Source organism: Salvelinus namaycush, chromosome 18 (assembly GCF_016432855.1).
Source record: "Salvelinus namaycush isolate Seneca chromosome 18, SaNama_1.0, whole genome shotgun sequence".
Classification (NCBI taxonomy): Eukaryota; Metazoa; Chordata; class Actinopteri; order Salmoniformes; family Salmonidae; genus Salvelinus; species Salvelinus namaycush.
In genome coordinates, this window is record NC_052324.1 from 37,083,405 (window position 1) to 37,104,186 (window position 20,782).

The 20,782-nt window shown below is 46.5% G+C and overlaps 1 protein-coding gene across 1 annotated transcript in view; it reads right to left on the reverse strand.

Annotated features, from left to right (window-relative positions):
- Positions 1-14,183: 14,183 nt before the first annotated feature.
- The window catches only part of LOC120063412 (E3 ubiquitin-protein ligase znrf3-like), a 183,941-nt gene continuing 177,342 nt past the window's right edge, over positions 14,184-20,782 (reverse strand). Inside the window, exons 6-8 of the mRNA XM_039013778.1 lie at positions 19,716-19,883; positions 18,406-18,508; positions 14,184-18,099 (exon numbers count right to left, since the gene is read on the reverse strand). Coding sequence (XP_038869706.1) covers positions 16,256-18,099; positions 18,406-18,508; positions 19,716-19,883 — 2,115 coding nt within the window. The 3' untranslated portion in view covers positions 14,184-16,255. The remainder of the gene's footprint in view (positions 18,100-18,405; positions 18,509-19,715; positions 19,884-20,782) is intronic.

A 20,782-nucleotide genomic window follows, 5' to 3' on the forward strand; every position in this document is an offset into this window, starting at 1 on the left:
GCCCAACATCTGGTGAATCCAAACAATATTTCAGATTTATTAAATGTTTTATAGCGAAAACAAAATGTAGCGCTAAATTAGCATAGCCACGCCAGCCAGAACCAGCTGGGCGCCCGCGACCAGTTCACATGCACGACAGATATATGAAATAACATCGTAAATTGGGTCTTACTATTGCTGATCTTTCATCAGAATGTTGATCAATGTGTCCTTAGTCCTGATGAGTCGTTCAATCCATTCATAATGGCAACTTTCCCTCTTCATTTAGCATATGTACTGGTCGACTGGCCAAAGTAAAAAAAAGTCACAGAACGGAACACGGCAAAACTCCCGAAAAAATTCAAATAATCTGATTAAACTATATTGAAAAAACATACATTAAGATGATATGGTCACATGTATCAAACAAACTTCGAGACGGAGATAGTTTTCATCCGTAACGGCAGCAAAACAGTAGACAATCGCACCTCCAAATAGCGCGAGTCAGAGAACCTGAAGTTGTCGGTCACGCCAAAGAAATAGGTCTTATTTCACGTCAGTACAAGGTAAACAAAAAATTTCTCCTCTGACGTCCTCTTGACACCCAGAGGAAGACGAATGAAGTGTGTTTCGGGTCATAGGTGGCGTGACCATATATAGGCAGAGCGTTGAAGCGAGCATACACATCTTGCATTCTTCTTCTTGGTCAGGGAAAGTGCTGTCAAATGACTTCTGTTTAACTCAGAGACAAAATTGAAACGGTTTTAGAAACTATAGATTGTTTTCTATCCAATGGTATTAATTGTATGCATATGTAAGAGCAATAATTGAATAAGAGGCAGTTTAATCTGTAGAGGAAATTATGCTAATGCGAAAACAGCACCCCCTATAGTGGCAAGAACTTTCTACCTTCTCCACTGCTGTCCCGCCTATGTGGATAGGGGGGTGCTCCCTCTACTGTTTCCTGAAGTCCACGATCATCTCCTTTGTTTTGTTGACGTTGAGTGAGAGGTTGCTTTCCTGACACCACACTCCGAGTGCCCTCACCTTCTCCCTATAGGCTGTCTCGTCATTGTTGGTGATCAAGCCTACCACTGTAGTGTCGTCTGCAAACTTGATGACCAAGTTGGAGGCCTGCATGTCCACGTGGTCATAGGTGAAGAGGGAGTACAAGAGGGGGCTGAGCACACACCCTTGTGGGGCCCCAGTGTTGAGGATCAGCGAAGTGGAGATGTTGGTTCCTACCTTCACAACCTGGGGGCAGCCTGTCAGGAAGTCCAGGACCCAATCGCACAGGGCGGGGTTGAGACCCAGGGCCTCAAGCCTAATGATGAGCTTGGAGGGTACAATGGTGTTGAATGCTGAGCTGTAGTCAATGAACAGCATTCTTACATAGGTATTCCTCTTGTCCAGATGGGATAGGGTAGTATCCAGTGTGATGGCGATTGCATCGTTTGTGGACCTATTGGGGCGGTATGCAAATTGAAGTGGGTCTAGGGTGACAGGTAAACTGGAGGTGATATGATCCTTGACTAGTCTACCAAAGCACTTCATGATGACAGAAGTGAGTGCTACGAGGCGATAGTCGTTCAGTTCAGTTACCTTTTCCTTCTTAGTAATGCGTCTGGCCACCTGTTTAAAGGTCTTGCTCACATCGGCTATGGAGAGCGTGATCACACAGTCATCCATTATTTTCTATCAATGAAAAAGGTTTGTTGTAGCCTATAGTTTTGCTTTGTCTGAATCTACATTGACCCACACAGTGCAGTATTCCAGGTAAGCCTGGTTACAACAGTCTTGGTAGTGGATGCGGGATCTGTAGTCTCATTGGTAAACATTGACGCCCATGTGTGCCTTGCAGGGCGTGTCCTGGCCTCCAGCACCGTTAGCTAGTTAGTGTGTGCCTTGCAGGGCGTGTCCTGGCCTCCAGCACCGTTAGCTAGTTAGTGTGTGCCTTGCAGGGCGTGTCCTGGCCTCCAGCACCGTTAGCTAGTTAGTGTGTGCCTTGCAGGGCGTGTCCTGGCCTCCAGCACCGTTAGCTAGTTAGTGTGTGCCTTGCAGGGCGTGTCCTGGCCTCCAGCACCGTTAGCTAGTTAGTGTGTGCCTTGCAGGGCGTGTCCTGGCCTCCAGCACCGTTAGCTAGTTAGTGTGTGCCTTGCAGGGCGTGTCCTGGCCTCCAGCACCGTTAGCTAGTTAGTGTGTGCCTTGCAGGGCGTGTCCTGGCCTCCAGCACCGTTAGCTAGTTAGTGTGTGCCTTGCAGGGCGTGTCCTGGCCTCCAGCACCGTTAGCTAGTTAGTGTGTGCCTTGCAGGGCGTGTCCTGGCCTCCAGCACCGTTAGCTAGTTAGTGTGTGCCTTGCAGGGCGTGTCCTGGCCTCCAGCACCGTTAGCTAGTTAGTGTGTGCCTTGCAGGGCGTGTCCTGGCCTCCAGCACTGTTAGCTAGTTAGTGTGTGCCTTGCAGGGCGTGTCCTGGCCTCCAGCACCGTTAGCTAGTTAGTTTCCAGTGTTGGATTAGACAATAGGGGTGATCAGCGTCACACCGTGATAAAGTCTGTCCTGGACAGTGGTGATGGGGCCATGAAGTTTAGTGTTTAAACGCCTCCTGATCATACCCAGTATAGATTCTACCATACTGTTTACCCTGAATGGAGCCTCCCTAGCCTTTTCTTTCCGTCCTGCTTCCTGGTTAGCACTGTCTTGCTTTTTCCGTGTTTCTGTCTGTCTTTCTCCCTGTATCTCTCTCTTTTCTCAATGTATTTACACCAGTATCTCTGTCTTTCTCTCTTTCTCCATCTCTCTCTGTCCCCGTCTTTTTTAAGTTGGGACAGTGTCCAGCTGTGGGGGGAAATGGGGCAGTGATGGGGCAATGATGTTTACCCACTTCCTGATCACACTGTACGGGAGCACACACCCTGCTATGGTGTTTATATTGGCTGAAGCCTTCCCAGCCGCGTCAAAGTTTCTCAGTTCCTCAGTTTCACAGTTTCTCAGTCTCTGTCTCTGTTGCTCTCTGTCTTTCTGTCACGCCCTGGCCTTAGTTATCTTTGTTTTCTTTATTATTTTAGTTAGGTCAGGGTGTGACATGGGGGATGTATGTGTTTTGTATTGTCTAGGGTTTTTTGTATGTTTATGGGGCAGTGTCTAGTCTAGGTGTATGTATGTCTATGGTTGCCTAGATTGGTTCTCAATTAGAGACAGCTGTCTATCGTTGTCTCTGATTGGGAGCCATATTTAGGCAGCCATATTCATTAGGTAGTTGGTGGGTGATTGTCTATGTCTATGTTGCATGTTAGCACTTTGTTTCTATAGCTTCACGTTCGTCGGTTTGTTGTTTTGTTTAGTTTGTATAGTGTTCTTCATTTTTCGTCTTCGTTATATTAAACAAGGAGATGTATTGTTATCACGCTGCGCCTTGGTCCTCCTCTCTTCCACCATACGACGATCGTGACACTTTCTGAATGTTTCTCTCTGTTCTTCTCTCGTCGTTTGCTAATTTTCTTTCTTTCTTTCTCTCTCTATTTCTGTTTGTCACAATCTTTCTGTATTTCTCTTGCAACACTCTGACACACCCACTCAGTCTGACACACCCACTGAAACAAATGTAATTCCGAGTATATTCTTAATATGGGTTTGTGGGTAGCCGAATATGTACAATAACCTGCTTGATAACTTAGCCTTAAAATAGGCCTACCTTTTTGGAACAGCTTTTTACTTCTGTTATGTGACATTAGAGCACGTGTCAAACTCATTCCACGGAGGGCTGAGTGCCTGCGGGTTTTCGCTCCACCCTTGTTCTTGAACAATGAATTAAGGAAACTAACCACGTTATCTGGTTGTTTCATTGAAAGGAAAAAGAGAAAAGCCACATACGTGGGTTGTTATTCTTCACCTCTCCTCCCTCTCTGATAAGATATCTAAATTGTGCACATGCTTCCCCTGTACAGTAGATCAAATCAAACCAAATGCGCCAAATACAACAGGTGTAGACCTTACTGTGAAATGCTTACGTACAAGCCCTTAACCAACAATGCAATTCGAGAAATAGAGTTAAGAAAATATTTACTAAATAAAATAAAGTAAAAAAAGAAATAAAAATAAACAATTAAGACTGGGGGAACCATCACAACTAAGACTGGGGGGAACCATCACAACTAAGACTGGGGAAACCATCACAACTAAGACTGGGGGAACCATCACAACTAAGACTGGGGGGAACCATCATAACTAAGACTGGGGGGAACCATCACAACTAAGACTGGGGAAACTATCACAACTAAGACTGGGGAAACTATCACAACTAAGACTGGGGGGAACCATCATAACTAAGACTGGGGGGAACCATCATAACTAAGACTGGGGAAACTATCACAACTAAGACTGGGGAAACTATCACAACTAAGACTGGGGAAACTATCACAACTAAGACTGGGGGAACCATCACAACTAAGACTGGGGGAACCATCACAACTAAGACTGGGGGAACCATCACAACTAAGACTGGGGGAACCATCACAACTAAGACTGGGGGAACCATCACAACTAAGACTGGGGGAACCATCACAACTAAGACTGGGGAAACTATCACAACTAAGACTGGGGGAACCATCACAACTAAGACTGGGGGAACCATCACAACTAAGACTGGGGAAACTATCACAACTAAGACTGGGGGAACCATCACAACTAAGACTGGGGGGAACCATCATAACTAAGACTGGGGGAACCATCACAACTAAGCTCTCTTGGTTCTTGTACCAGTACCGCATCACGCCACAAACAACAACAGGACAGACTCCAGCTGAGATGTTGATGGGCAGAAAGCCAAAAGCTCACCTGAATCTACTGCGTCCGGACATCAAAGCACGAGTGGAACAGAAGCAGGAGAAACAAAAAGAGAGACATGACCATCACGCGAGGGAGAGAACGTTAAAACCCAATGACACGGTCTACGTTGGTTGCCAGGTACCATTCTGAGTCAGAGTGGTCCAGTCTCCTTTGTGGTCAAACTGAGTGATGGTCGAGTCATGTGCAGACAACAGGACCACATCCGCCTGCGCTATGACAAAGAAAAGACAATGGTTGCAGACGGAACCGTGGCAGGTGGTAGTATACAAGTTCCTGCAGAGGGTGATGGATTTTCTCTCCCAAACACCCAACCCGCTCCGGTGCCCTCAGACCCAGCTCCACTGGGAGATGCCTTACCTGTGTCTTGTGGCACACCAGGAGTACTGCGCAGATCACAGCGTAGTCACAAGCCTCCTGAAGACTAACTCTGTAGTTGAGATCCAGAGACTTGTGGTGTTAGCGTTTGTTTGGAACAGCAGACTTAGTTGAAAAGAAATAAGGACTGTCATTTTTTTGTTTGTTTACATTTACAGTAACACTAGCAGAAGTTCTAAAGAGTTGAAAACACTGATGTGACTTACTTCTTAATCTTATGTTTATACCTCATAGGGGGAATTGAAATTATTATAGTGTTATAGTGTGGACACTATATAAATAATTACATTGAATATGTTATTGTACTTACTTGCAGTATAGTATGATTACTATTCATGTGTTCATGGTTATTATTGGCATTGTCCTTGACCGTGACTTTTCCCCTTTGATGATGTCATCACCCAGAGTTGTACCTGTTCAATGCGACTCTACCACAGGATGAGTGGGCTGCATCACTTCGCTGTGTTTGTACCATTTATACATGGCTGTACACCTTTTATGTATTAGGTTTGTCACGCACTGACCATAGAGAGCCTTTTCTATTCTCTATTTTGGTTAGGTCGGGGTGTGACTAGGGGGGGGGGGGGGTGTTCCTATCTAGGTGTTTTGTTTCTATGTTGGCCTGGTATGGTTCCCAATCAGAGGCAGCTGTTTATCGTTGTCTCTGATTGGGGATCATATTTAGGCAGCTTTTTCCCACTGGGTTTTTGTGGGATCTTGTTTGTGTATAGTTGCCTTGAGCACTGCATAGCTTCACGTTCGTTTTGTTCTTTCTTGTTTTTTGCCGGTTCACGTAATAATGATGATGAACCCAAACCACGCTGCATTTTGGTCCGATTCTTACAACAACGTTCGTGACAAGGTTGAAAATTAAGGAAAGTAATATTGAATTGCGTGTGGGCATTCCTTGTGAAGTTACTACATTTTGTATCACATTCAAATGATAAAACTGGGGGGGACAAAACAAGGCATCCCCAGTGAAAGTTGTGCCCCTGTGTTTAACTATTTCCTTACAGATGTGAAGGAGATGCATCAGGTTTACATCATCTCTGAACCAGGCCATCTTTATGTATGACAACCCAATCAAATAATCAACAAATAACTTTCCGTGCTTATCTGAAAATAATTTCTGGTCACAGATTACATTTCTTGCAGTTAATTGAGTGGCTACTGTTAGGAAAAGGTGACGCATTTGAGCCAAAACAATTTGCTGTGTAAATTGACCTAAATCCACTAGTGGAATAGAGTTCATTGGCCATCTCCTATAATTGTTTTAGAGTTTCTGCCAGGACTTTGTTAGGTGTGTAAGCTGTGCTTTGTTCACTGCCAGCAGAGATGACATAGCGTTCTTTTTGTATCTGTGCCCCATCACATTTTGCCCTGCCCTCACTGTAGCTGCATACTGTCTGCCTCAACAGCAACACCACAGATACCAACACCAAGCCTTTACAAGCTGCAGTACAAGGAGCATAGTGAAATCCTGACCTGGTTGAGTCTACTTGACATGATCATGTATGTTAAACTAGAGGATCACTAGGCTATCTAGAGCTCAAGGAGACTTAATATAATGGAATTACTGTACACAGTATGTGTTGGTACAGAGGTGTTGAGGATGTAGTGGTGTTGAGGATATAGAGGTGTTGAAAATCTAGAGGTGTTGAGGGTATAGGGGTGTTGAGGATGTAGTGGTGTTGAGGATATAGAGGTGTTGAAAATCTAGAGGTGTTGAGGATATAGGGGTGTTGAGGATGTTGAGGTGTTGAGGATGTAGAGGTGTTGAAAATCTAGAGGTGTTGAGGATATAGGGGTGTTGAGGATGTAGTGGTGTTGAGGATATAGAGGTGTTGAGGATGTAGAGGTGTTGAAGTATTGAGGATGTAGAGGTGTTGAGGATATAGAGGTGTTGAGGTGTTGAGGATGTAGAGATGTTGAGGTGTTGAGGATGTAGAGGTGTTGAAAATCTAGAGGTGTTGAGGATCTAGAGGTGTTGAGGATCTAGAGGTGTTGAGGATATAGGGGTGTTGAGGATGTTGAGGTGTTGAGGATGTAGAGGTGTTGAAGTATTGAGGATGTAGAGGTGTTGAGGATGTAGAGGTGTTGAGGATGTTGAGGATGTAGAGGTGTTGAGGTGTTGAGGATGTTGAGGTGTTGAGGATGTAGAGGTGTTGAGGATATAGAGGTGTTGAGGTGTTGAGGATGTAGAGATGTTGAGGTGTTGAGGATGTAGAGATGTTGAGGTGTTGAGGATGTAGAGGTGTTGAGGATATAGAGGTGTTGAGGATATAGAGGTGTTGAGGATGTAGAGGTGTTGAGGTGTTGAGGATGTAGAGATGTTGAGGATGTAGAGATGTTGAGGATGTAGAGGTGTTGAGGATGCAGAGATATTGAGGATGTTGAGGTGTTGAGGTTGTAGAGATGTTGAGGATGTAGAGGTGTTGAGGATGTAGAGGTGTTGAGGATGTAGAGGTGTTGAGGTGTTGAGGATGTAGATGTGTTGAGGATGTAGAGGTGCTGAGGATGTAGATGTGTTGAGGATCTAGAGGTGTTGAGGATGTAGAGGTGTTGAGGTGTTGAGGATGTTGAGGTGTTGAGGATATAGAGGTGTTGAGGATGTAGAGATGTTGAGGTGTTGAGGATGTAGAGGTGTTGAGGATATAGAGGTGTTGAGGATATAGAGGTGTTGAGGATATAGAGGTGTTGAGGATGTAGAGGTGTTGAGGATGTAGAGGTGTTGAGGTTGTAGAGATGTTGAGGATGTAGAGGTGTTGAGGATGTAGAGGTGTTGAGGATGTAGAGGTGTTGAGGATGCAGAGATATTGAGGATGTTGAGGTGTTGAGGTTGTAGAGGTGTTGAGGTGTTGAGGATGTAGAGGTGTTGAGGTGTTGAGGATGTAGATGTGTTGAGGATGTAGAGGTGCTGAGGATGTAGAGGTGCTGAGGATGTAGATGTGTTGAGGATCTAGAGGTGTTGAGGATGTAGAGGTGTTGAGGTGTTGAGGATGTAGAGGTGTTGAGGTTTTGAGGATGTAGAGGTGTTGAGGTTTTGAGGATGTAGAGGTGTTGAGGTGTTGAGGATGTAGAGATGTTGAGGATGTAGAGGTGTTGAGGATGTAGAGGTGTTGAGGATGTAGATGTGTTGAGGATGTAGATGTGTTGAGGATGTAGATGTGTTGAGGATGTCGGTGTTGTGGTGTTGAGGATGTGGAGGTGTTGAGGATGTATAGGTGTTGAGGATGTAGAAGTGTTGAGGATCTAGAGGTGTTGAGGATGTAGAAGTGTTGAGGTGTTGAGGATGTAGGGGTGTTGAGGTGTTGAGGATGTAGAGGTGTTGAGGATGTATAGGTGTTGAGGATGTAGATGTGTTGAGGATGTAGATGTGTTGAGGATCTAGAGGTGTTGAGGATGTAGAGTTGTTGAGGATGTAGATGTGTTGAGGATGTAGATGTGTTGAGGATCTAGAGGTGTTGAGGATGTAGAAGTGTTGAGGTGTTGAGGATGTAGAGGTGTTGTGGTGTTGAGGATGCGGAGGTGTTGAGGATGTATAGGTGTTGAGGATGTATAGGTGTTGAGGATTTAGATGTGTTGAGGATGTAGAGGTGTTGAGGTGTTGAGGATGTAGATGTGTTGAGGTGTTGAGGATGTAGATGTGTTGAGGATGTAGAGGTGCTGAGGATGTAGATGTGTTGAGGATCTAGAGGTGTTGAGGATGTAGAGGTGTTGAGGTGTTGAGGATGTAGATATGTTGAGGATGTAGAGGTGTTGAGGTGTTGAGGATGTAGAGGTGTTGAGGTTTTGAGGATGTAGAGATGTTGAGGATGTAGAGGTGTTGAGGATGTAGAGGTGTTGTAGATGTTGAGGTGTTGAGGATGTAGATGTGTTGAGGATGTAGATGTGTTGAGGATGTAGATGTGTTGAGCATCTAGAGGTGTTGAGAATGTCGAGGTGTTGTGGTGTTGAGGATGTGGAGGTGTTGAGGATGTATAGGTGTTGAGGATGTAGAAGTGTTGAGGATCTAGAGGTGTTGAGGATGTAGAAGTGTTGAGGTGTTGAGGATGTAGAGGTGTTGAGGTGTTGAGGATGTAGAGGTGTTGAGGATGTATAGGTGTTGAGGATGTAGATGTGTTGAGGATGTAGATGTGTTGAGGTGTTGAGGATGTAGATGTGTTGAGGATGTAGAGGTGCTGAGGATGTAGAGGTGTTGAGGTGTTGAGGATGTTGAGGTGTTGAGGTGTTGAGGATGTAGATGTGTTGAGGATGTAGAGGTGCTGAGGATGTAGATGTGTTGAGGATCTAGAGGTGTTGAGGATGTAGAGGTGTTGAGGTGTTGAGGATGTTGAGGTGTTGAGGATGTAGAGGTGTTGAGGATGTAGAGATGTAGAGGTGTTGAGGATGTAGAGGTGTTGAGGATATAGAGGTGTTGAGGATATAGAGGTGTTGAGGATGTAGAGGTGTTGAGGTTGTAGAGATGTTGAGGATGTTGAGGATGTAGAGGTGTTGAGGATGTAGAGATGTTGAGGATGTAGAGATGTTGAGGATGTAGAGATGTTGAGGATGTAGAGGTGTTGAGGATGCAGAGATATTGAGGATGTTGAGGTGTTGAGGTTGTAGAGATGTTGAGGATGTAGAGGTGTTGAGGTGTTGAGGATGTAGAGGTGTTGAGGATGTAGAGGTGTTGAGGTGTTGAGGATGTAGATGTGTTGAGGATGTAGAGGTGCTGAGGATGTAGATGTGTTGAGGATGTAGAGGTGTTGAGGATGTAGAGGTGTTGAGGTGTTGAGGATGTAGATGTGTTGAGGATGTAGAGGTGTTGAGGTGTTGAGGATGTAGAGGTGTTGAGGTTTTGAGGATGTAGAGATGTTGAGGATGTAGAGGTGTTGAGGATGTAGAGGTGTTGTAGATGTTGAGGTGTTGAGGATGTAGATGTGTTGAGGATGTAGATGTGTTGAGCATCTAGATGTGTTGAGCATCTAGAGGTGTTGAGGATGTCGAGGTGTTGTGGTGTTGAGGATGTGGAGGTGTTGAGGATGTATAGGTGTTGAGGATGTAGATGTGTTGAGGATGTAGATGTGTTGAGGATCTAGAGGTGTTGAGGATGTAGAGTTGTTGAGGATGTAGATGTGTTGAGTATGTAGATGTGTTGAGGATGTAGAGGTGTTGAGGATGTAGAAGTGTTGAGGTGTTGAGGATGTAGAGGTGTTGAGGATGTAGATGTGTTGAGGATCTAGAGGTGTTGTGGTGTTGAGGATGTAGAGGTGTTGAGGTGTTGAGGATGTAGAGGTGTTGAGGATGTAGAGGTGTTGAGGATGTAGAGGTGTTGAGGATGTAGAGGTGTTGAGGATGTAGAAGTGTTGAGGTGTTGTGGTGTTGAGGATGTAGAGGTGTTGAGGTGTTGAGGATGTAGAAGTGTTGAGGTGTTGAGGATGTAGAGGTGTTGAGGATATAGATGTGTTGAGGATGTAGAGGTGTTGAGGTGTTGAGGTTGTAGAGATGTTGAGGATGTAGAGGTGTTGAGGATGTAGAGGGGTTGAGGATGTAGAGGGGTTGAGGATGTAGAGGTGTTTAGGTTGTAGAGATGTTGAAGATGTAGCGGTATTGAGGTGTTGAGGATGTAGAGGGGTTGAGGATGTAGCGGTGTTGAGGATGTAGATGTGTTGAGGATGTAGATGTGTTGAGGATGTAGAGGTGTTGAGGTGTTGAGGTTGTAGAGATGTTGAGGATGTAGCGGTGTTGAGGATGTAGAGGTGTTGAGGATGTAGAGATGTTGAGGATGTAGAGGTGTTGAGGATGTAGAGGGATTGAGGATGTAGAGGTGTTGAGGATCTAGAGATGTTGAGGATATAGAGGTGTTGAGGATGTAGAGATGTTGAGGATGTAGAGATGTTGAGGATGTAGCGGTGTTGAGGATGTAGAGGTGTTGAGGATGTAGAGGTGTTGAGGATGTAGAGGTGTTGAGGATGTAGCGGTGTTGAGGATGTAGAGGTGTTGAGGATGTAGAGGTGTTGAGGATGTAGAGGTGTTGAGGTGTTGAGGATGTAGAGGTGTTGAGGTGTTGAGGATGTAGAGGTGTTGAGGATGTAGCGGTGTTGAGGATGTAGTACTGAAAATGTAAGGCATGGCTAAACCTATGAGACAAATCCCTGTGGCATTGGGGTTTCACATGCACACATAGCATATCTGCAGGATGTATTTGAGAGTAGATTTGCATAAAGCATGTTACTCAAACCATGACTGAAGTAATACGTCACGCCGCATACAGGCATGTCGATAAGGTAAATGTGCACTATATCATATTACTGCACGGCATTTTGATTGGGGTCCAAGAAACACAAGACAAAGATATTGAAGAATGACATTATAATTAGTTGTTCCAAACAGTTCTCCTTTTAAGCATCCATCTGATCAGATAATGATGCGGTACCTAACCGTTCTAGTGCAGCATCATTGTCTAATGCAACACTGTGGCAAAAAAAAGAGGAAATTCAGCTCTTTCTTATTTTTACCAGACTATAATCACGACTTGCATCTTATTGTGTTATAACCGACATGTCCACTTCCTCAAATGGCTATAAAGACATAACTATCATAATAGAATGGTTTGAAGGGAATTCAGCTCCTTCTTCTCACCTCACACTGTCCCTAGTGTGAACCTGCAAATTGATCTGGTACTGCTACTTCCTGTATGTAGCTCCACATTGATCTGGTACTGAAACTTCCTGTATATAGCTCCACATTGATCTTGTACTGGTACTCCCTGTATATAGCTCCACATTGATCTGGTACTGGTACTTCCTGTATATAGCTCCACATTGATCTTGTACTGGTACTCCCTGTATATAGCTCCACATTGATCTGGTACTGGTACTTCCTGTATATAGCTCCACATTGATCTGGTACTGATACTCCCTGTATGTAGCTCCACATTGATCTGGTACTGATACTCTCTGTATATAGCTCCACATTGATCTGGTACTGGTACTCCCTGTATGTAGCTCCACATTGATCTGGTACTGGTACTTCCTGTATGTAGCTCCACATTGATCTGGTACTGATACTCTCTGTATATAGCTCCACATTGATCTGGTACTGGTATTTCCTGTATATAGCTCCACATTGATCTGGTACTGGTACTTCCTGTATATAGCTCCACATTGATCTGGTACTGGTACTTCCTGTATATAGCTCCACATTGATCTGGTACTGATACTTCCTGTATATAGCTCCACATTGATCTGGTACTGATACTTCCTGTATATAGCTCCACATTGATCTGGTACTGATACTTCCTGTATATAGCTCCACATTGATCTGGTACTGAAACTTCCTGTGTATAGCTCCATTCTTGTGTATTTTATTCATCTTGTTCTATTGTTTTAATTGTACTTATTTTTCACTCTGCATCATTGGGAAGGGCTAGTAAGTACGTATTTCACTGTAAATTCTACACCTGGCCCATGTGACAAGTAATGTGTGCGTCAATAAAGACTGCTTTGACTGCTCCCTGGTGGTGACAACAAGGAGTATTCTTGGAGTAGGGTGAAACAGTGAAGTTGCCCCTAGACGCTGACCTTGGGTCAGTTTTGCATTTCCCCCACAAATGGTTAATGTTAGGATTGGGGGAAGGGAAGCTGATCCTAGATTTGTTCCTAGGGGAAACTTCACCCTGGAGCAGGGGTATAATCATTAGTCTAAAACGTTTTGCGACGAAAACAGTTTATGCCAAAAGGAAAACGTTTTGCAACAAACGAGTTTCTATTGGACAAATTCAGGTAGGTCCCTCCCAGTTTCATTCCGTTTGGTTCCTAGTGAATACACCCCAGTGTTCTCATTGGGGTGAATCTTAATTGTATTTCCTTGATTGCTTTCGTCCGCTCTCCTCAGTCGCGTTCGTCTCAAAAAACATAGATATTGCTCTTCAATGCACCTCGGAACCTCTCCTACGATGCATTTTGAGGAGGACAGGAATCAAGGATTAACAATTGTAGATTCTTAGTTTTGAATATGGATATTTTAAGCATGTTGTTTCCCGTCCATTAGGTGGAGACAGATCAGAAGCAGTGTTCCAAGTTTAGGCCAGCAGACGTTCTAGGCCAGCAGACGTTCTAGGCCAGCAGACGACAGTAGGCCAGCAGACGTTCTAGGCCAGCAGACGTTCTAGGCCAGCAGACGTTCTAGGCCAGCAGACGTTCTAGGCCAGCAGACGACAGTAGGCCAGCAGACGTTCTAGGCCAGCAGACGACAGTAGGCCAGCAGACGTTCTAGGCCAGCAGACGTTCTAGGCCAGCAGACGACAGTAGGCCAGCAGACGTTCTAGGCCAGCAGACGACAGTAGGCCAGCAGACGTTCTAGGCCAGCAGACGTTCTAGGCCAGCAGACGTTCTAGGCCAGCAGACGACAGTAGGCCAGCAGACGTTCTAGGCCAGCAGACGACAGTAGGCCAGCAGACGTTCTAGGCCAGCAGACGTTCTAGGCCAGCAGACGACAGTAGGCCAGCAGACGTTCTAGGCCAGCAGACGACAGTAGGCCAGCAGACGTTCTAGGCCAGCAGACGACAGTAGGCCAGCAGACGTTCTAGGCCAGCAGACGTTCTAGGCCAGCAGACGTTCTAGGCCAGCAGACGTTCTAGGCCAGCAGACGACAGTAGGGTAACTACATGGGATGCTTCTCAAATTGCATCCTATCCCTTATATAGTCCACTACTTTTTACCAAGGTGCACTTTTGTGACGTAGCTTCAGAGGACTATTCAGTCTCTCTCAGTTAACTCCAAGCCAGTCAAAGTTATGTGGTTTAAAATGTTCTGTATATATGCTTTCCTACCAAAATGTTCTTCCCAAAAGAGATGTAGATCTATACCATATTTAAAAGATCAATTCTAATCAACACTGCACTGTTGTCAATTTCCCTGAATGAAGATGAAAAGGTTTGGGGGAAAAAAACACAACAATGTGATTTACTTGAATAAAACTGTATATTTTACAGATCTTTGAACACTTTAATTACACAACTGTATGGTAATACATTTTTTTAATACATTTTTGGTCAGAGAATATTGAATAATTTTGTGTGCAATTACCATGTATTTAGCGATTTATCACAAACAGCAACCAAATAACTCAAAAATGTTCATACACTCAACATAAGACATGGCTTGAAGATAAATATATTAGTAAATAAATATTCAGAGAACATATTTCCATTTATGAAATATGCTGCTATACAGATACAGAAATATACAGATTGATTTCTAGCCTTTTTTAAACATTTGTAAAATGATAGATGGAGAAAATCATTATATTCTTTAAAAAAAAAATATTAATTTTGTGTACACATTTTCTTTTAATACAATCTTCTTAAGTGCTACAAATAATAAAACAAAACAATTAAATAGTGACTTGGGTAACCCAAAATGTTATATTGTAGTACATATCTTTATGCAAAGGAAAGATTAGATTCTCAATATCTTTCATTGATTACAGCTCTGGGTTTACATATAAATATTGCTATTTCAAAATGATTGCCTCTGAAGACAATGGGTACATTTGATAGAAACAGTAAAAACAGTCTGTAAAACCAACAGAATGAACAACGTTGATATTGTTTGAGAGCATGATGTGTACTGTATGATTTAATCAAATAAAACAAATCTGACATTTGTGTAACTGCCCTGTGTAACCCACAGCCACAGTGTAAAAGGGATCCCTTGTGAATATTATTTTTTTCTTCTTCCTTTGGCCTTTTTTGACACACAACAGCTTTATAGAACCATATTAGAACCGTATATTATAGCCGTATATTATAACCGTATATTATAGCTTAAGTGTTGAGGAGGAGGCTAGATGAGTGACTGCAAAAAAACAACAAAAACAAAAACAAGAGCTTCTAACGTACAAGTCGTGACTAAACCTTCCAAATGTCTTTCTACAAACTCAGAGAAACCCTGTCACGACGTGGGCCTTTATTTAGTCAAAAGGTGACACACAGCCCAAGATAGTAAGGATGGCTCAGTGGCCTAAGGCTTGGTCTGGTGCGTGTTCGAGAAGGCACAATGTTCTGAACATCGCAGATAGACATGTATTCTATATAGAACAGACTCTCTATTATGCAGAACAGAGAACTGAGTCAACATTCTATCTGCATTGTTCGAGAATATTGTGCCCCATTGAGTATCCCAAGAGAGAACTGTAGTCTAGTTAGTATAGCTTAGCTCAATGAAAGAGTGTGTGACTGTGACGAACTGCCTCCCCTCCAACTAGCAAGGACCCCGCCCCTCCACCCAACCCGCTAAAAAAGAAAATAAGTTGATGTTTTGGTATTCTTCCATAACCTTTCATTTGAGTTTGGTGGTTTGTTGACGCTTGTTGTCCAAGCTGTTTATGCAACGTTATGTCATAAGAGCAGTAGAGTACAATAAACACATACATAAAGTACATATGCATGTACACACAGGTATGTGTGGGATTATAAAACAAATTAAATGTATCCTCAAACAACTTGCACAGTCCAGAGTCCAGATGTGAAAAACAACTTACTAAATCAGAAGAAAGAAAATCTCACAAACTGGGCCCAGCTAACACAGTTTGTTTCTCTCCAAATGGGTCTCAGGATCCGGACTGACCCTGTCTGGAACCCATGGAACTGTAAGGGCTGGGCTAGCCTACGTGTTGATTTGTGGCCTTGCCAAGCCATCCACTGTTACAACCAACCACCGTGAACTTCCACCCATATGTTGTAGCCTGATTCTCTATCTATCTGAGCCTGTAGACTCCGCTGGTGAGGCATGGCCACGAGTCAGAGTGATGTGGGTTGAGCTGGGCTTATGCTGAGCTGCTGATGGCCACAGGAATGAACTGATTATATCTAGATACGCCAGGCAGGCAGGCCATCATATCATTTCAGTATAAATCTACACCATCACCATCTAGGATGATAACATTCAGAGTTCAGCGAGCGAGGCTTAAAAAAAGCAAGGCAACTGAGGTTTTCTTGACTGACCGACCGACCGGTTAGGTACCAAACAGGCTGTTTGTTTGAGTCCCTGTTTCTGGGCTCCACACTTCCTCATACCCCCAGACCCTTGTCTGTAGCTTTACTGTTTCCATATGCATCGTGGGTAGTGTAGTTCAGGGGGTGGAACAGGGCCCTGGTCTCTTCTTCCTGGGTGGGGTTCACTTGACCTCTGAACTGTCCTGAGGTGAAGTACCCTCCCTCACCAGGCTCCACCCGCCCCCCAGTCCGCCCCTCGCCCCCCTGCCCCAAGGTAAGGCTGGCTAGCAGTAGGCTGCTCTGATACAGAGTCTCCGTCCCCAAGCCCAGCTCATAGTCTGTGCCCTGGTGGATTATGGGTATTCTCTGGCTGAGCCCGCCACAGCAGGCATCTGAGTCTGCAGCGTGGTGCGCATACTGCACATTCACGGCATAGTCCTCATTATAGCGCCCCCCTGTGGCCCGGTGAACCTTCATCTCCTTGTAGAAGCAATAGGGCAGGCCCTCATAGCTCACCTGCTCCGACGGAGCCAACAGGTGCTCCCCAGGGTGGTAAAAGTTCTGCTCTGCCCCCCTGTGACAGCCACGTCCCGAGGAGGCCATAGGCCCCACCCAGTCTGAGTCCTGCCTCTGATATCCCTGCTGACCTTTGCTCTCCATGTTGGGAGGGAGCACCTCGAAACAGCAGCTACACGCCCCTGCTCCCCCAAGGCCATGCTCCACCCTTGTCTCCGCCCCTGTCTGCCCTCCCTTCCCCGTGTCCACTGTGGCTCCCTCTGGAGGCCTGGCTGAGGTAGTGCTAGTGGTGCTGGTGTCCCTGGGTTGTTCCAGTGACGAGCGGCTGCTGTAGCTGTGTTCCAGACTGCAGCTGGAGAGCTGGTCCCCCACACTGAACCCTGAGGTTATAGGAGGAGGCTGTGGTTGCAGGCTGTCGCCATCGTGGCCCCCCGAGGGAGCTGGGGTTAGGGAGTCCTCGGCTGTGGAGGGGCAGGCGGTGGAGGCCCCTGCAGACGTGGCCCCTGGCTCCCCTTGCGACCCCCTACAGGGGCTCTTACTGCGGTAGACGTAGGGGTCGTAGTCAGAGCTCAGGGAGCTGCGGAAAGTGGAACAGGAGCCGTATACCCCCTGGTTACTGATCTCTGTACAGTCCAGCATAGAGTCACTGGAGGAACAGTGGCAGTGGCCAGAGCTGCTGCTGCTGTCGCTGCCCGGGCAGTCGGCCAGGTAACCACTGCACACTGAGCGGTGGCCATGGTAACAGCCCAGACCCGAGGCACCGCTCCCTGCCTCAGCCATCCTGGAGCTGGTGGCAGGGGCCATGTGGACCACCGTGGGGTAGAGCAGCCCCCCTTGGAAAGCCATGCTGTGGGGGCCCTTGTGGGGCCCGGCGCGTCCAGTCACCCCTCCTATGCCTGCTGCCCCCTGGGTCCCCTCACCCTGCTGGGGGAACGTCAGGCCCTGGAGGTAGTAGTGTTGGTACATGGTCTCATACTGCGAGTAGCAGGCGGCCTGCGAGAAGCTGCGTCCGTGGAACTTAGGCCTCTTGAAGGCGCCGTGGTGGGGCCCTGGCTGCTGGTACTGGGGGTAGGCGGAGGGGTTGAGGCCCAGGTGCTGCAGCCCACAGTGATGGGGGTTGAGAGAGTGGTCCAGGTGCAGGGTTGGGTGGGGGTGGTAGCCCCGGAAGAAGGCCCCGGCGTGGGCAGACTGGGGAGGGTACAGGCCCTGGGGGTCTGAGTGCTGGTCCACTGTGAGCACTGTGATGGGGTTACCATGGGGGTCCATCGAGGTGCGGGTGGGGTAGGCAGTCACCTGCCCAGAACGGTGCACCCTGCCAGGGTAGTGGACAGGCAGGACTACCCTCTGCTGCCGGCTGTAGACTGGGTCCATGCACACAGCGCCGGGGTTACCCTTCTTTTGCTCTGAGAAGAGAATAGGGGTGTAAGTGAGGGGGAGAGTTTGGTTAACGCAGTCAAAGAAAAGTCTTTCAAAAGTTAGCTTTGTTACAGTTTCATGAAAAAGGTATTTTACGTTGATTAAATTAATCGATTAGTCTTTTACTGTTTTACCGGGTTGCATAGTGTGACAAAAGTTAAATATTTGCAGACTGGAAAATTCCTGTCAGATAGCTACAGGCCTCATGCTGACAACAGCGTGTCCCAAATGGAACCCTGTTCCTTATATAGTGCACTACTTTTGACATGGGCCCATAGGGAACACCAGCTCACCGATGATGTTGTGTCTACAGTGAGGACAGGTGTGGTGTTGTAGGAGCCAAGGGTCCACACACTTCTTATGGAACCTGTGGGCACAGGGGATGACCCGCAGCTCCTGTAGAGGGGTGGGAGAGGAGGAGGGGAAGCAGAAGAGAGGGGGAGGGGAACAGGGGGAGAAGGTAGAGGGGATGGGGGAAGGGGGAGAGGGGGAAGGGAACAGGGGGAGAGGGGGAGAGGAGGAGAGGGGTAGGGGAACAGGGGGAGAGGCGAGGAGGAAAGGGGTAAGGGTACAGGGGGAGAGGAGGAGAGGGGGAGAAGAAAATAGGAACAGGGGAAGAAGAGGAGAAGAACAGGGGAAGATGAGGAGAGGAGAGGGGAAGTGGATGATAGGGGGAGGGAAACAGGAGGAGAGGAACAGGGGGAGAGGAACAGGGGGACAGGAGGAGAGAAGAAGAGGGGTAGGGGAACAGGGGGAGAGGAGTAGAGGAACAGGGGGACGGGAACAGGGGGAGAGGAGGAGAGAAGGAGAGGAACAGGGGGAGAGGAGGAGAGAAGGAGAGGAGGAGAGGAACAGGGGGAGAGGAACAGGGGGAGAGGAGGAGAGGAACAGGGGAACAGGAGGAGAGAAGGGGTGAAGGAGAAGGGGAGGGGACCAGTTAAGGTTAGTAAAGGCTTACAATATCTAAGGACATGATTGGTGTTTGATGGGTGAACGGCTAACAGCTATCAGCAGAGCAGCAAGGTTTCTGTTCTTCACATTATTATACATGAACAGCAACACTGAACAACTCTCCCTCCCCCTCCCTCCCTCCCTCCCTCCCTCCCTCCCTCCCTCCCTCCCTCCCTCCCTCCCTCCCTCCCTCCCTATCCCTCTGACCTCTCTACCTCCTTCCCTCCCTCCCTCCCTCCCTCCCACGATTAGGGTCTAGAATACATATTTCTACAGACTTCAGAACCCAAATTCAGCTTCTGACCATGCTTTTCTGTTCCTGAAGCTAACCCCTTTCTGACAACTTTTTTTCTATTCAGTGTGTGTGTGTTATTCAGTGTGTGTGTGTTATTCAGTGTGTGTGTGTTATTCAGTGTGTGTGTGTTATTCAGTGTGTGTGTGTGTGTTATTCAGTGTGTGTGTGTTATTCAGTGTGTGTGTGTGTTATTCAGTGTGTGTGTGTGTGTTTCTATTCAGTGTGTGTGTGTTTCTATTCCGTGTGTGTGTGTGTTTCTATTCAGTGTGTGTGTGTGTGTTTCTATTCAGTGTGTGTGTGTGTTTCTATTCAGTGTGTGTGTGTTTCTATTCAGTGTGTGTGTGTTCTGTCTAGTACCTCTCCTTCTATGTACTTCTCCAAACAGATGGCACAGTCAGAGGTGGAGCTAATGCTCAGTGAATCAGACGCTCCGTAGCTGCTCTCACGCTGACACTTGACCTTGGCCTTGAACTTCCTGGTCTCCATCTTCTCAAGGGCCTGGATGGCCATCCTATTCATAGAACTCTGTAGAGGTGGAGGAGAGGGGGGGACGGAGGGTTAGACTGGGGGTGATACACAGGTATGCAGTGTTGCTGGGGAGGGCAGTGGGGGGAGGACAGAAGGTTGGTGGCTGTGGACGGGAGCAGAAGACAGAGAGTTGGTGGCTGGTGAGGGGAGGACGGTTTATAACAATAGCTGTAGTGTAGTAGAAACCATGTGTTTCTACTACACTACCATTCACTTCTTTCTGGTCCGAGCATAACTATGAGCCTGTCCTCCTACTTAAAGTGGCAGCAGCCACCACTGATATACAGGTGCATGTACAGGTGCAACACTGATATACAGCTTGTCCTCAGCATGCCCGTGTCAACTTCAATATATCCACATCATTTTCCCTCCTCATGATGCCATCTATTTTGTGAAGTGCACCAGTCCCTCCTGCAGCAAAGCACCCCCATAACATGATGCTGCCACCCCGTGCTTCACGGTTGGGATGGTGTTCTTCGGCTTGCAAGCATCCCCCTTTTTCCTCCAAACATAACGATGGTCATTATGGCCAAACAGTTCTATTTTTGTTTCATCAGACCAGAGGACATTTCTCAAAAAAGTACGATCTTTGTCCCCATGTGCAGTTGCAAACCAGATGCAAACCGCGAAGGAGTGCCTCCTTCACTCACACCACCAAACTTACCCTAGTAAAACTGACTATCCTACCGATCCTCGACTTTGGCGATGTCATCTACAAAATAACTTGCAATACTCTACTCAGCAAACTGGATGCAGTCTATCACAGTGCCATCCGTTTTGTTACCAAATCACCTTATACCACCCACCACTGCGACCTGTATGCTCTAGTCGGCTGGCCCTCGCTGCATATTCGTTGCCAGACCCATTGGCTCCAGGTCATCTATAAGACTTTGCTA